This window comes from Triticum aestivum, chromosome 7B (assembly GCF_018294505.1).
Source record: "Triticum aestivum cultivar Chinese Spring chromosome 7B, IWGSC CS RefSeq v2.1, whole genome shotgun sequence".
Classification (NCBI taxonomy): Eukaryota; Viridiplantae; Streptophyta; class Magnoliopsida; order Poales; family Poaceae; genus Triticum; species Triticum aestivum.
This window is the reverse complement of record NC_057813.1, coordinates 110,357,955-110,372,279: the sequence shown is the minus strand read 5'-3', so window position 1 is coordinate 110,372,279 and position 14,325 is coordinate 110,357,955. Positions and strand designations below refer to the sequence as shown.

The 14,325-nt window shown below is 49.6% G+C and overlaps 1 protein-coding gene across 1 annotated transcript; it reads right to left on the bottom strand.

The window, feature by feature from the left end:
• Window positions 1-6,956: 6,956 nt before the first annotated feature.
• On the bottom strand, window positions 6,957-14,004 carry LOC123159571 (soluble starch synthase 2-3, chloroplastic/amyloplastic). Its single transcript, XM_044577397.1, has 8 exons — window positions 13,511-14,004; window positions 12,701-13,406; window positions 12,546-12,610; window positions 11,653-11,730; window positions 11,453-11,563; window positions 11,311-11,355; window positions 10,759-10,932; window positions 6,957-8,162 (listed from the first exon to the last, which is right to left on the bottom strand). The coding sequence occupies exons 1-8, from the start codon at window positions 13,769-13,771 to the stop codon at window positions 7,206-7,208; spliced, it is 2,397 nt and encodes a 798-aa protein (XP_044433332.1). The 5' UTR covers window positions 13,772-14,004; the 3' UTR covers window positions 6,957-7,205.
• Between the last annotated feature and the right edge of the window lie 321 nt (window positions 14,005-14,325).

Genomic DNA, 14,325 nt, shown 5'->3' with positions numbered 1-14,325 from the left:
GATGCATATATGGTTGAATTTCAGGCCAAAGATAGCGAGGCCAAGCTGCTACAATTGTTTGTATTAAATCAAAACAAAGCTATAATACTCTTCCATTACGAATTCCAGTGAGTGTTACTGTCTTGTGCATATTCGGTTTCCCTTATTAGTCGAGGTTATAGTAATGTAATTGATGAGTTATGCATGTGTGCGCAGCTTTCACTATATTCTCCAAGAGATTAAGCTTGAGCAGGGACTAGTAACCGTCTTAGACTCGAAACGAAAAGATCCCAAGGAGTATGCGAACATGACTGAAATTCTAGAGAAGTAAGTTAAATCGATCATTATCGCACCATATCGGCAACTTTGTTCATTTCCTGATATCAAGTAATTGTTTTCTTTGTCTGGCAGGGTTTGGAAAAAATTCACCTCAAAAACTCCGGGACTGCCGAAGAAGCTGCAATTTAGACATCCAAAAGTAAGTACTATAGTAGCATGTTCCACGCATCTCCTAGTGATTCAAGTGCTAGTTTCATCAATACCGTTTAGCATGCTTGCTAATTATCAGTTTAATTGACCTCTATTTCTTGTAAAGTGATTGTGGCAGGCAAGAGAATGCTTACTCTGGATACTACATTTGTGAGTCCGTCCGTCACACGACCTGTGAGCAGGGCTACTCTGACAAACAATATGAAGTGCGTAAATAATAATAATATTCATAATTTTATTTTATTACCATCATTTGTGTTCAGTTTCATTTTTTCATATATATGTATTGACCCACTTCTTCAAATTAGATATTTCAGATGCGGGATGAACCCCTACCACCAGATCGTATGTGAGGAATTCAAGAGGAATTGGCGGCATTCTTTCTTGACCACGTGATCGCTAAAGACGAAGAATACCATATGGACCCTAATCAGCTCGTTTTTAATTAGGAGATTATATTGTAAGAGATACTTATATTGTATATATGTAGCCAGTAGCGTCGGATAGATATACAAGAACTTGTTGTTCGACCAATCTTTCAGAGAAGGAGAGGTGGTCGATATCACTTCTCTCTGTATGCATATGTTCATGACGATCTTCTGTTTCCTTCATTTTCTTACTATCTAGCGTGTCTAGTCCTCTCTATACTTATAGTACGTAGCGTCGACCAAGCACGGAGATAAGAGAGAACACTTCTCCCTATTAATTAGCTAGCTGACACAATATATGAAACACCTAAATTAACCCCCCCAAACCCCCTAACCCCCCCCCCCTCTTTAAAAAAAATAAAACCCAACACCTGAAATGCTGACGCGTGGATGCCTATTGGTTCTGGTTGGTGCCACCAACCGGGACCAAAGGGCCTCCTGTCTGGGCTCACCGCACCAGCCACGTGGAGACCCATCTATTCCGGTTTATGTAAAAACCGGGACTAAATGTCTAAAGGCATTAGTACCGACACTTTAGTCCCGGTTCAAAAACCAGGACAAATGGCCCTTACGAACCGGGACAATAGACCCTTTTTCTACTAGTGCTAGTGATAAAAAACTATGAATGTGCAACCTTTGGTACTGAACGGACTAGGCCAGGCGGGTTTGGCTGGATGCTTTGCCAGCTGTTGTACTCGTGTGTTTGGGTCATTGATCCTGAAGGTTAACACAAAGTTTTTTCAAATAAAAAAATTGACCTCCCAAATTATAAATTCGGTCGACTGACTGACTGCTAGTCCCTTTTTAGGGAAACGTTGCTACTTTATTCATTGTTCATAGCCCCGTCTGCGGAGATCTCCGAGCTAACACACCCCCGGGTCACATGGAATCAAGTCTTACATAACGATTTACATCAACCTTCCCTAGCAAGGATATGCGCTATCCTGTTTGCGGGACGACGTACCCATACCACCCTAGATTCTTGAAACTGACCTAGTAGTTACTTGATCTCCTGAACAACTTGTCCGTTCGCCGATAAATCCCAATGTTGGTTGGTGATTTTTCTCACAGCAGTCTGCGAGTCCATCTCCACCACCACCTTTTGGGCATTCACTTCCTGCGCTAGAAGAATACCTCGACGACAAGTGAATAGCTCCGCAGTCTCTGGATTCGCAACAACTGGAAAAAAAATGGCACGCTCCTGCCACAAAGATGCCATGGTAGTCCCTAAGAACAACTCCACCTCCTCCTGACCCGCCCTGCTTTGCCATTGCCTCGTCCGTGTTGACTTTCGCCCAACCCTCCTCCGATTTCCTCCAGGATTACATGGGCCAGTGCACAGGCGGGCTTGTAGGAGCCTCATTGATCTTGTTCCACTCCTTGCCAAGGCGGATAACTCTCTCGGCGATCGCACCCGGATCCTCAATTCGTTTGCTCTCCCTCGCACTGTTGCGCACAAGCCACAGTTCATACCACGCCCTTATTACAATCTGCTTCTCCTCATGGGTCGCCGCCGCAAACCAGTCAAGCACCCATGATCGCATGCAGTCCATCGTATGAATGTGTTTCGAAAGTTGTGCTAATGGTGCCGCGACCTCTTGACTTAGCACTCTCCGTAACTGAATTGAATGGGGGCAGCGCCACATCCTGTGGACAACATTCTCCTCCCTCCCACAGGCAATACCAAAGACACCGGGTTTAACCCGACGCCGTAGAAGTTCGGCTCCCGCCGCCAGCCCTTTTTTTTTAACATTCTCCAGCCATATATCTTAACCTTATTCGGGGCGTCAGTCGACCATAGTTCCAACCAGCTTTTGTGGACAGCAACCGAATCTGATGCAGAGGCCAGTGCCTTTTTGGACTCCTTTATATTCACACCCGGATGAATACGCTGACCTGACAGTGAAAATGCCGCTCTTTGTGAAATTCCAGGCTCTATAGTCCTCTGTACCAGGATTTTCCATCAAAATCTGCCTTATAACTTGTGCATCGATAGGAGTAAAAATCACAGTCAGCTTACCCTCATCCCTTGCTCCACTAGTAGGTCTGCCACTTTCACCGTGTTTGGTACGTAGTTGGCTCCCAGTGGACAGAGCGCATTTTCAGCGGACGAGCGCCTCATAGGACGTTATCTCGCCCGCTCATATAAGGATCGTGCTTCCAGTTTCGCAGTCCAGGCTGGCTTTACGAACAGTCCAGGCTTAATTATACATCGAGCCGGCGAGTATACGGTATCGTGTTGAGTCAGAGGAAAACGCGTCGGATTTAATGATATACTAGAATTGTGCGAGCCTCGAGGTACATGTTAGAACAGAACAGTGCTCAGATGATTTAATGGTATGCCAGGCCCGAGCTTTCCTCCCCAACAACAGTGCTCAACTGGTTTAAAGGTATGGCAGGAATCCGATGGAGAATATGTGCCGGGTCTCGTACAGGTGGCGACAATGGTTAAGTGATCCCCTTCTTAACCCTAAACAACTGATCTAATTAGAACTAACTATATTCTGGAGTAGCTAGGTACTGAATATGTGCCTCGTACGGTCGTACCCTACGTGTGGCTCCAGTGCTTGATACCGGGTTAAACTTTGAATCTAGCTGCCTACGTTGATTTTCTAAATTTACCTCGACTTTTAACCATATACCATGCTACATGAAAAATAATTAATTAGCATGATTTGGTCACTGCTGTTTACTTACAATAATAATGTTTTGGTTCTCCAAACATGTTTTAAGGGGACTGCTAATTTCAACCAGGTCAACGTGCCTGTTAATGGCCCATGTACCGACTCAAAACCTACCAACTCGTGCATGATTTGTTTGAAGGGGTATCAAGTACGACCAGCTGCATAGCAGACGTGGACCATGCCGTGATAAACGGCAACCTTATACGCACCAGGATAGTGACTTATTAGCAAGAATACAAGGAGTAATAAAGGCATGGTGGGAATCCAAATGAAAACAAACGAGGAGGATACCGAGACCCGAGAGAGTCGTCCTCCAAAACGACTATTTGCCCAGTGGAACCATACTACCAGCCCTTGGAATCCAGTGATCATGCATCACATTAATTCTTGACCCATCACCAATTCATCATATAAGACCCTGAGCTAGAAGATCCCTTCCATGCATCAGACTTCTCCACGTAGGCATGGTGCAGCCATGATATCCGTATCCTAGAAATACCGCGCCTTCAACACTCTCGCACACAAGGACGTGGGGGTCATCAGAATCCTCCAAACCTACTTAGCTAGGAGAGCTTGGTTAAACACTTCAAAGTCACGAAACCCACCAGCCTGCTTCCTAGTGCACATCTTATCCTAGTCGCTCCCTTTGGCAGCATCGTATTCACATGTGTGATTAATCTAGTTAAATTAAGAATAAATGGTGGTGTTCCCGCAAAAAAAAGAATAAATGATGGTGGCGGCTGGTGCCGATGGATCTCATCGGCTGTTCAAGTGGATCTCGGAGGTGTGTCGTCACCAGCGCTGTGTAGCGAAGGCCTGCCTTCCACTCCTTCCAGCGTGCTGGTCCTCTCGGGCCGAGGTTGTTGACTTCCCGTCCGCGACCAATCCAGTTGCAGAATCCAAGGTTACGTCGCTGCACGGGAGCGACGGCATGCCGGCAGCCCGCGATGGATGCAGGGGTGGGCCGGTTCCCTAGGGACCTGGTTGCTATTTCTTGTTTTGTGGGGGTGATTTGTACCACTGTTTGGTGATAATATAATCCTGAGGTCTTTTTTTTGCAAAAAGCCAATTAAGAATAAAAGGTTGAATTTAGTCCAATCCAATTTGCTCAGTCTGAAATCCTGGATAGACATATACACCTACGTAGTTTTACATAAAGAACACATGCACAATATTTTGATTGAACAACTTGGGTCCAAATGATATAACTTCTAAGAAAACTTTCAGAACTTTGACCTGTAATTCACACCACTGTTTATCTAATACCTCTCAATACATTGTCATCACAAACTACTAATCAAGTGAAAGAATAAACTTAATAAATTGCAAAAAGAAAATTGTAATGTTAGCGGACTGACTAGAAAGAAAAAAGTTAGAGCCCTCAACAAGAGACATCAATCGCAAATTGGCGAACAAATCAAAAGAGGGAAACCAGCGGCTCTGAGCCTGTGCTTGGTGTTCATGATAATAACGAACGGATGATTAATGTAACGCACGCACATATGAATCCATGCTGGGTGTGATTTTGGTTTTCTTGTTTACTTCAACTGGTAGTGCTATTGTTTAATTGTTTTAACTGATTATTACTGAAAGTGTTAATTTAAGCAGGGACGAATTCACTTCCCATTCGTGCCGTTTGCACTGCACCACTAAACCAACCATGTCACGTGCATCCTTGAGACACGTGAGCTAGCTTTCGCTCTTGGCCTCCGACCAACAAGAATAAGTAACAACATTGTAATAAGGGAAACGTTTGGAGACGGTGCGCCGGCCGAACCTTCGGCCGGTCGCCCGCTCACACGCGCTCCCACTTCGCGGGGGTCCCACACGAGATGAGCCAGCCCGACCTTATCCTTCTCCCTGTCCATTCATTTTTTTTCCCAGCGACACATGCATCTCCCCCGTTCCTGCTGCTGCAATCCCCGTCACGCCGGCGAGGCCGCCGTCTACCCCCCCCCCCCCGCGTCTACCCCCGCATCGGCCCCTACCCCTCCGCAGCCCAATCTCGCCGGTGAGGTCGTCGTGCACCCCACGGCCGGCGACTTGTGGCGCTGGAGACGACATGCACAGGGGTCGGCGGGTCCTGCATCTGGTCCCCATTGGTGCCGGAGACGAAGAGCCCCAGACGCGAGCGTGCTGCAATCAACACTTGCCGGCGCTGGAGACAACGAACACCCCGTGGCTGGAACAAGCCTGTGCAGATGATACAACCGGCATCGTTAATAGCTTCAACCGGCTTCAGAAAAGTTTCAACCGGCCACATTTTTTGCTACAACCGACCGTCATCGGAGCTGGAACCAGCACTGTTTTGCTGGAACCGGCCGGAGAGAGAGCTGGGACCAGCAATTTTTTTTGCTGCATCCGGCGACAACATCTTTTTCGATAAGGAGCTGCAACCCACAACATCGGGGATGATGATGCTACAAGCACGAACTGGGACCGGAGCCTGCAGGCGCCGACGTGCTGCACGGGGATGCTTCAACCATCTACGAAAAAGCTGTTAACGGCACTCGACGAAGCTACAAGCAGCAACGGAAATTGCTACATGCGTCATTCTTTCTTGCAGGGACAAGAGAGAAGCAGGTGTTACAACCGGTGCACATCGGAGCTACAACCGTCAACCCAAAATGCTACGACCGATGGCATTTTTTGCTGGAACCAGAGAAAGAATAGGCTTTGACGGACGTGCGTCATAGCTGCAACCATACTGAAAAATGCTACGTCCGGCAATCAAAAAAGCTACATCCGATTTTGAAAAAAGCTTCAACTGGATACGGGGTAGCTGGAGGTCGGCCACCGTGCAGCCAAAAAAAGCTGCAACTGGCGTCGAGAATAGCTACAACCCGCTTCTAAAAAAGCTTCAAACTAAAAACAACTAGATAACAATGGCGACCGGCGACGACGGCGCTGTGTGGCGGTGCTGTGATGGGCGCATGGCGAGCTACGCCAGCAGGCCGGTGGCGACGCTAGAACCCTCATCCGGTGGTGCTGCAATCCGGGGTTGTGACACACGTCGAGATGCAAGGCGGAGCTGCATCCGGCGAGCTGCGGGTGTGGTGGCCTCGGCGATCTGCGACATCAACCGGCCACCGTGAGCTGCGACGTCGAGCAGGCCCGGCGAGGTCGATGGGGCGGTCGAGCAGGCCCGGCGAGCTGCGACGGGGCGGCCAAGGGCGCGCACGAGGCGGCCAAGGGGCGCGCACGAGGAGGCTGACCTGCAGATTTCTTTTTCTCCCTCGCACAAGAAAGAAGAAGGTAAGGGGGAATCGTTTTCTTCGGTGGGATCCAACGGCCCAGGCGGTCGGATCCAACGGCTACTGTGCGACCGGCCCAATAGTTGGGCCGGTGCGCCGGCGCAGATCGTTGCCCTTTGTAATAATGCACACAACATAACAAATTACAATACCAAGTTAACAACATTCCCATATACCTGTAACAAGGAGCGCTTCCCTACCTCCGCTCTACTCTGCTACGGACCAGATCGGAATCAGCGTCTCAACCACACACACCTCATGTCACTGTACTTCGCGGATGCCGGCGCTCCATGGCACATTCCTGCGTGCGCAATGCGCAATTCCATCCTGTCATGCACGCATGCGGGGCTGGACCGGCTAGCAGCTAGCGTTCACCACTGGTACTTGGCCTTGACGAGGACGTCCTCGTAGAGCTTGGCGGCATGCTCCCAGCTGAAGTCCTGCGACATGCCGCGCTCCTGGAGCCCCCTCCAGCTCTCCTTGTAGTCCCGGTAGGTGCGGAGGCAGTGCCCGAGCGCCTCGATCAGCTTCTGCGCCTCTGCGCGGTCGAACGTCCACCCGAGCCCGGAGTGGTTGAAGGGGTCGAACGGCGGCACGGTGTCCCTCAGGCCGCCGACGGCATGCACGACGGGGACGGTGCCGTAGGCCATGGCGTAGAGCTGGTTCAGTCCGCACGGCTCGAACCGGGAGGGCATGAGGAGCGCGTCGGCGCCGGCCGTGATCCGGTGCGCCAGCCGCACGGAGAACCCCACCCACCCGCGCACCTTGTCGTGGTGCTCCCGCTCGAAGTGCCGCAGCATGCCCTCCAGGTCGTGGCGCCCGGTGCCCAGCATGACCAGCTGCACGTCCTGGCTCACGATCCAGGGCATCGCGTCCGCGATGATCTCCACGCCCTTCTGCCCGTCCAGGCGCCCGATGAAGCCGAGCAGCGGCACGTCGCCGCGGACCTGCAGGCCCAGCTCCCGCTGCAGGGCCTCCTTGCACTGCCGCTTGCCGGAGTCCAGCGTCCCCAGGGAGAAGTTGGTGTAGCCGTCCGACTTGAGGTGGACGTCCACCTCGGGGTTCCACTCCATGTTGTCGATGCCGTTCACGATGCCGCGGGTCTTCCAGTCGTTCTGCCGTATGATGTCGTGAAGCCCCCAGCCGCCCTCCACCGTCTTCAGCTCCCACAGGTACCCCGGGCTCACGACGACAACCTGGTCCGCCATCTTCAGGCCGGCGGCGAAGTAGTTGGCGTGTTCACCACCCACGGGGTCGTACAGTCTGAAGTGTTCCAGGTAGTGCTCAGGCAACTCGGTGAACGGGAACTCATCTACTGGGCCACGGCCCTGCATGCAACATCAATCAAGAGAAATAATTAGCCCAACAGAGTACCGAACAAAGGAATAACTGCGACCAAAGCATGTACTAATTCAGCAACTGTCAAGAGAAATAATTAGCCAATGGTGTACCGAAGAAATGAATAACTGTCCAAAGCATGTAATTCGGCATGTCAGATCCTCAAAAAAAATGTAATTCAGCATGTCAGTGTTGTATAACTTTGAGGTAAATGCACGGGTTGTGCTTAAACTTGCCACACATGTTCACATTTTTCCTTTTCGAACCATGCAGGAGAGCTGTATGTGATCATTATAGAGGATAAAAAAAATTACAAAGTCCAGAAAGTTCAGGCTACAGTTGAGCAAAAACGACCCCAAGCGCTTAGCCCAAGCGGCCTTAGCTAAAAAGTGACTCAAAGCAAATAGCCCCGGCCTTGTACCAGTAGAATACATCACATTTGATCTGGCTAATAACTTGATCAAAGAAATTAGCTTTGCCTTCAAAGACTCTTATGTTGCGTTCCTTCCAAATCGACCAAGCAGTCAAGACGACCAAACTATGCAACTTCTTGTCGAAGGTGGCACCCTGTTCCTAGCTGAAACCCACCATTCAGAGAACAAGGCATCTATGGCTGGAGCGACCATGGAGAGACAGATGTTTGAAATGGCACAACTCGTAATAAGATCACAAGTGTCTCCGGGAAGAGCAGAGCAAAGAACGCAATGTTCATTGTGCGGAAGACCTCGTCTAGCGCGTCTGCCCGTGATCTAAATCCTCTTGCGCAGTGCGAGCCATATGAAAAATTTGCTAAGCAAGGGGGCCCAAGAGCGCCAAATGGCGTTAGCTAGACCAAAGGCAAGTCATTGAAGTGAGCTACATATGCGGATTTAGACGAGAAGTGACCTGAGAAATTTAGTGTACACGACCAAATGTCTCAGACCTGACGGAGATGGAAATCATGAAGCGCCTCGCAAATGTTAAGAATTTGAATGAACGTTGCAATATTTATGGGATTCTTTGCGTCCCTGATCCAACACCAAGTAGTCATAGCTTTAATATGGTTCGGCGCCAAATTGGCAAATGCCCGAGGCAAATGATCCAACACCAAGAGCGCCAAATGGCGTTTGGGTACGAGGGGGAAAGGACAAGAGGGGCATGCTCACTATTTGAGGATGTTGAGGGTCTGTTCGGTATAGAGGAAATTCGCAGGAACATTTGACGGCTCGTTTTTCATTGGAATTCTTGCATGCAGTGCGTTCGGTTCAAAGGAATCTTGATGGTCTGTTCCATTGAAAAGTTGCGTGAGCCTGTACTTTTTATAGGAAATCTAAAATCCGGTAGAACCTCATGTGCTCGCGGAGTCCCGAAGCTAGCACTGCCTTTTTCCGCTACGCACCACAAGAGTAGGGCGTCCAGCCGAATAAAAAATAATAAAAACTGGTAATCACTACTGATGCCCATCCCCTCGTTAGGCTGGTCATAGTGGGGAGTAACATACACTAGTATCATGCATATGATACTAGTGTATGATACTACATCTATAGTGCATAATATCATAACGTAGTATCACAGATGGTCTCATTTATTGTCATGCATGACACATAGTAACATAATATTTATTATGATACGGTATCTAACTATGTTACTATGACTCTCTCTCTCTTCTTTAATTGCCTGCCACATAAGCATGTTTGTGAGTTCCAAGTACATAATATTAGTTATGTTACTCCCACTATGGTTAGCCTTACACTGGAAAGGGCCAAACAGTGCTGCTGCAAGTATGCTTTTTCCTGCAAACCGAACAGGCCGGTTTTTCTGGTACCTACATTTTCAGATTCCACATGTTTTTACTGTTCACCAAACCTTGTTCCCATGAAGTTGTTTTTTCCTGCATTTTCTCTTCCTCCGTACCGAACGGAGCCTGAGGATTTTGTGCGTTGGGTTGGTGGATGGTCGTGACGACGACGTTGCCGCTTCGATCGATGGTGCGGAGCACCTGGGCCATCATGAAGGCGCTGGCCGTGTTGAAGCTGGAGGTGGGCTTGTTGAGGATGGCAGCCTTGGAGCAAAGGATATAAGCATAAGCATACATACCCCCCCCCTTTCCCACACACACATACACAAGACATGAAGTGCATAGGGGGATTAATGATTAGGGCATGCTGGCTACCAGCATACCTGCGACGGCCCATTTTCAAGACCCCAGGCCATCATTTTCATTATAAATTTCCATTTATTTATGTCATAGGCTGACAAGTGGGGCCCACATGTAATAGAGGGTGTGTGGGCCCAATGGCGACGTAGGCATGGTCTAACAGCTATAGACGGGAATACAATGCCACACAGGCAATATTTGACTCCTACATACGGAAAATGCACCGTATTGCACACAACAGCCAAGTTTTTGCACTAGTTTTTTATTGTCTACAACTGTAAGCACCAAAGTGAACACGCGTGACAAGTGCAAGCACCACTGGTGCATTTACCTATATAAGACTATAACTTTCATAAGCCATCATAATTTTGCAACCCGTTTAGTTTCCTCAAACAATGTGGAGTAAATAGTAGAGACTAGAGAAAAATCAAGATTTGGAGAAAAGGAACCTGGTGAGCGATGTTATGTATCACCATAATGGACCGAGTGTACTGCATCAAACCATGGTCCCTGTAATATGCTTTCAGATAGACAGGCAGGAGTGCCGTGTGCCAATCATTTGCAATAAACACCAGATTTCCATCCCCATAAGGGACACCGCCGCATGGAACGTGCCATGGAACCTGCAAATTATAGAGGAATAAAAATGATGGACCAATAATATTTAATGGGATGATATGCCAAGTGCGAAAATATCTACATTGGATGAAAGTAGGAGTGTATATTATTGTTTGTGGCAGGTGGAAATGCTATTTCCAAATCAATCGGTGAAGAGAACATGGAAACATAACGATGAAGTACCAAGGATCATCAAGATAATTGTTCATCAGTGCAATAGATTATTAGAAGTTAAATCATAACGCTTGACCAAATGTGCATGTAAGGTATTGAAATGTTGTTAGTATATATGCACTTCACAAGAGATTACGTATCTGTTGAAATACATGCATACACATAATTGTATAGTTGTAATAGGTTGTCAATTGAGTTGGAGAGGATACCTCGACAGCGGCCTTGCAGAACAAAATCATGCGCTTCATAATTTCCTGAAAAAATAAAATGTGTAATCATATGCCGGTCAGTAGGCCTTGGCTTGTTCTCAGTTTATCAGTGCAATCAAACACCAACATATAGAAGATTAACCTGTCTGCTGCCCCCATAAATGTCTTCCTGGCGGTGTCGGAAGAGAGGAGCGTCAATGAACACAAAATCAACTCCATCGATATAAGCATGGAAATAATTCACTTCCATATCCTGCAGGACAAAAAAAAACACTTAAAATTGATTTATTATGATAGTAAGCATTGAAATTTCAGCTCCCCTTTGATTGCATTTTCGCTTACCTGTCCAGCAGCCTTGTAGTATTTTCGGACTCCGACATCGTAGGCTTCCTCATAGTCCCCATACCTTGGTACCACAACCTAAGATAGAAAGGATCATTTCTCAATTATCATCAAATTTAAAATTTCAGATCATCAAAGTCTAGCCAAGTCCATGATTCTAGATTTTGAATAATATATGGTTATATGATACCATAACTATTTTCTACTTCTAATTTCTACAGAATAATTGGGATGTCTGCAGAAAATAGTTTACTTCTTTACTGGAACTAGTAAGAGCGTCTCTAACTGAATCCCGAAAGTCAACTCGCCAAAACCCTCTCTCACAAGCCAACTCCCAGAAATTCTGGGGTTTTGGTGGCTCTAACCGAACCCCAAAACTAGCTCCCAATAAAAATTGCATTGAAATGAAAGCTTGACAACATACATTTAGCCATCATCTACATTACAAACATCCACTGTTTACTAACAATTACAGTGAATATGATAGCAACCATTAACTGAAAATGTTGATAAATTGATCATCCAGTACTATAAATACACACACGGGCGCTGCCGATATTTGGTACTTAACTGAGGATAGGAACTACTTATTCGGACCTACAGGGCGGGTAAACCTGACGTCGGGCAAAACGGTCGATCGGGTACCCGACATTCATTCCCTTCACTGATGGCGTGGTTATCAGCGTTCTTTGTGAAATCCGACTGCTAACCAACACTTTTTTCAAACCCCCTCCCACACCCAGTAGGCCCCAACAACCTAACCTCCAGGGTTGGCTATGAAATACTCTATAACAGAAGAACACTTTCATGTCTTGCACTTAATAACATTATACTGCTCACTGATATTATTCGAACATATGGATTCAACAGAGTTAAATGAAAGCATGTGGTACCATAACACGATGTCCTCTCTTCGCCAAAGCCTTGGGCAAAGCACCGGCAACATCTCCAAGACCACCTATGCAACACAACGTTTGTTCTTATGAGTAATTCAAGCCAGGTTTTATGAACAGAGAGAAAAAAGACACTGAAGAGGTAATGTCCATGCCTGTTTTGCACCAGGGAGAACATTCAGCAGCCACGACGACCACGTTCATGACGTTCTCCCCTGCCAAAGGCCCGGAATCGTGATTCTGGTGGTGTTCGAAGGAGCCCGCATCATCTGCAACAGCCCGGCCATCATCCTTGGCCTCCACGGGCTCCTCGAAACCAATGTATTTCTTGAAGTCCCAAAGGTCTTGTTGTACAGCGGGTGCTGCAGGCGGCGAAAGAGCCTTTGGGTTTGGAGCTTCTTTGACAATGACCGCACCCTTCTTCAGTTCAAGTTCCACGTCGCTGACAGTGTCAGACCCGGGAGCAGAAGCCGAGGGCACGAAATTTGAGCCGGACGACGGCGGCGCCTTCTCGGCTGGGACAACGGACTCTGGCGCCTTGTCACTGATGGAAATGGTAGCTGCGGGATCCGGAGCCGCGACCTCGGCTATGCTCGTCGGCGGCGAGGCGACGTTAGCTTTGTTTTCACCATTCACCGGTACTCTGTTCTGGCTCGACGGCTGGGGCGCGCGTGCGGGTGCGGGCAGCCCGCTGTCTTTAGTCGCGCCGCCGCCGCCGGTAGATTTGTTTTCACCGTTCACCGGCATGCCGTTCATGCTCGGCAGACGGGCGTCCTCCTGCCTCGGTGCCGGCGGGGACGGCGCGCCACCTTCCGCGGCGTCGCGATCGAGCGTCTTGACGGGATCCCTCCGCTCCGCAACCTGCACACACGCGCGCGCGTGCGTTTTGTATAAACAATTTGTCAGCGAGACGACGATGATCTCAAGGCGCGCGCACGCGTCATAACTTGGTCATAACTAACTACCTTGGTGGCGGCGCCACCGCGGAGTGCGCGGGGCTGCCTCGCGGGCGCGGCGTCGTCGATCCCCGCGTCCTTCTTCCCGGCGGCGCGCGCGGCCACTGCTCCGTCGCGAGCCGTGCGCTGCGGCGGCGACGGCGGCCAGTGCAACCTGCCAGCCCCGGTGTGGGGTGGCGACGCGCTCACCCTCGTCCTCCTCCGTGATCTCCCGGGGGAGGCGGACGCGAGCGCGAGGAAGGACGCGGCGGACGCGACCGCCGACGACATGGCGGCGGCCGGGATCGGGGTGGGTGATCGTGATACGATGCGCGGGTTGGTCCGCCCAGAGCGCGGCGCAGGCGGAGGTGGTGGCAGTGGGAGTGGGGAGTAGCGCGGCAGTGGGCTGGACTGGACTGGAGTGTGCTCTGTGTGGGGTAAACGCACGGGGTCAGGCCGAGGAAATGGCCGCGAGCGGGGGACGGCGACGACGGCGGCGGCTTTACACGAGGGGTGGGTACGTACGAACGGCCCCCTGGCGGCTGGCGTGTTGGGTCTGCGGTTTGCGGGCGAGCACGCGAGCAGCGCACGAGGGCGGCAGCCGTTCCGTTCCCCCGCTCGGTCTCCAGCTGCGGCACAACGAACGGCAGGCTCCTCACCAGCTGACAGCCTGGTCCTACCCTGCGCCGGCCCCGCCTGTCGGTGCCGCCAGTGAGGTGGACGGGCGAGCCCCACGTTTTGAAAGGGCGAGCGGAAACAGCGAGCTCCCAGGGAGGGCCCAGCTGTCAGAGGGGAAGCGTCCGTTGCAAAATCCACGTGAAGACGGAACGGGGCTCGCGGCGAAG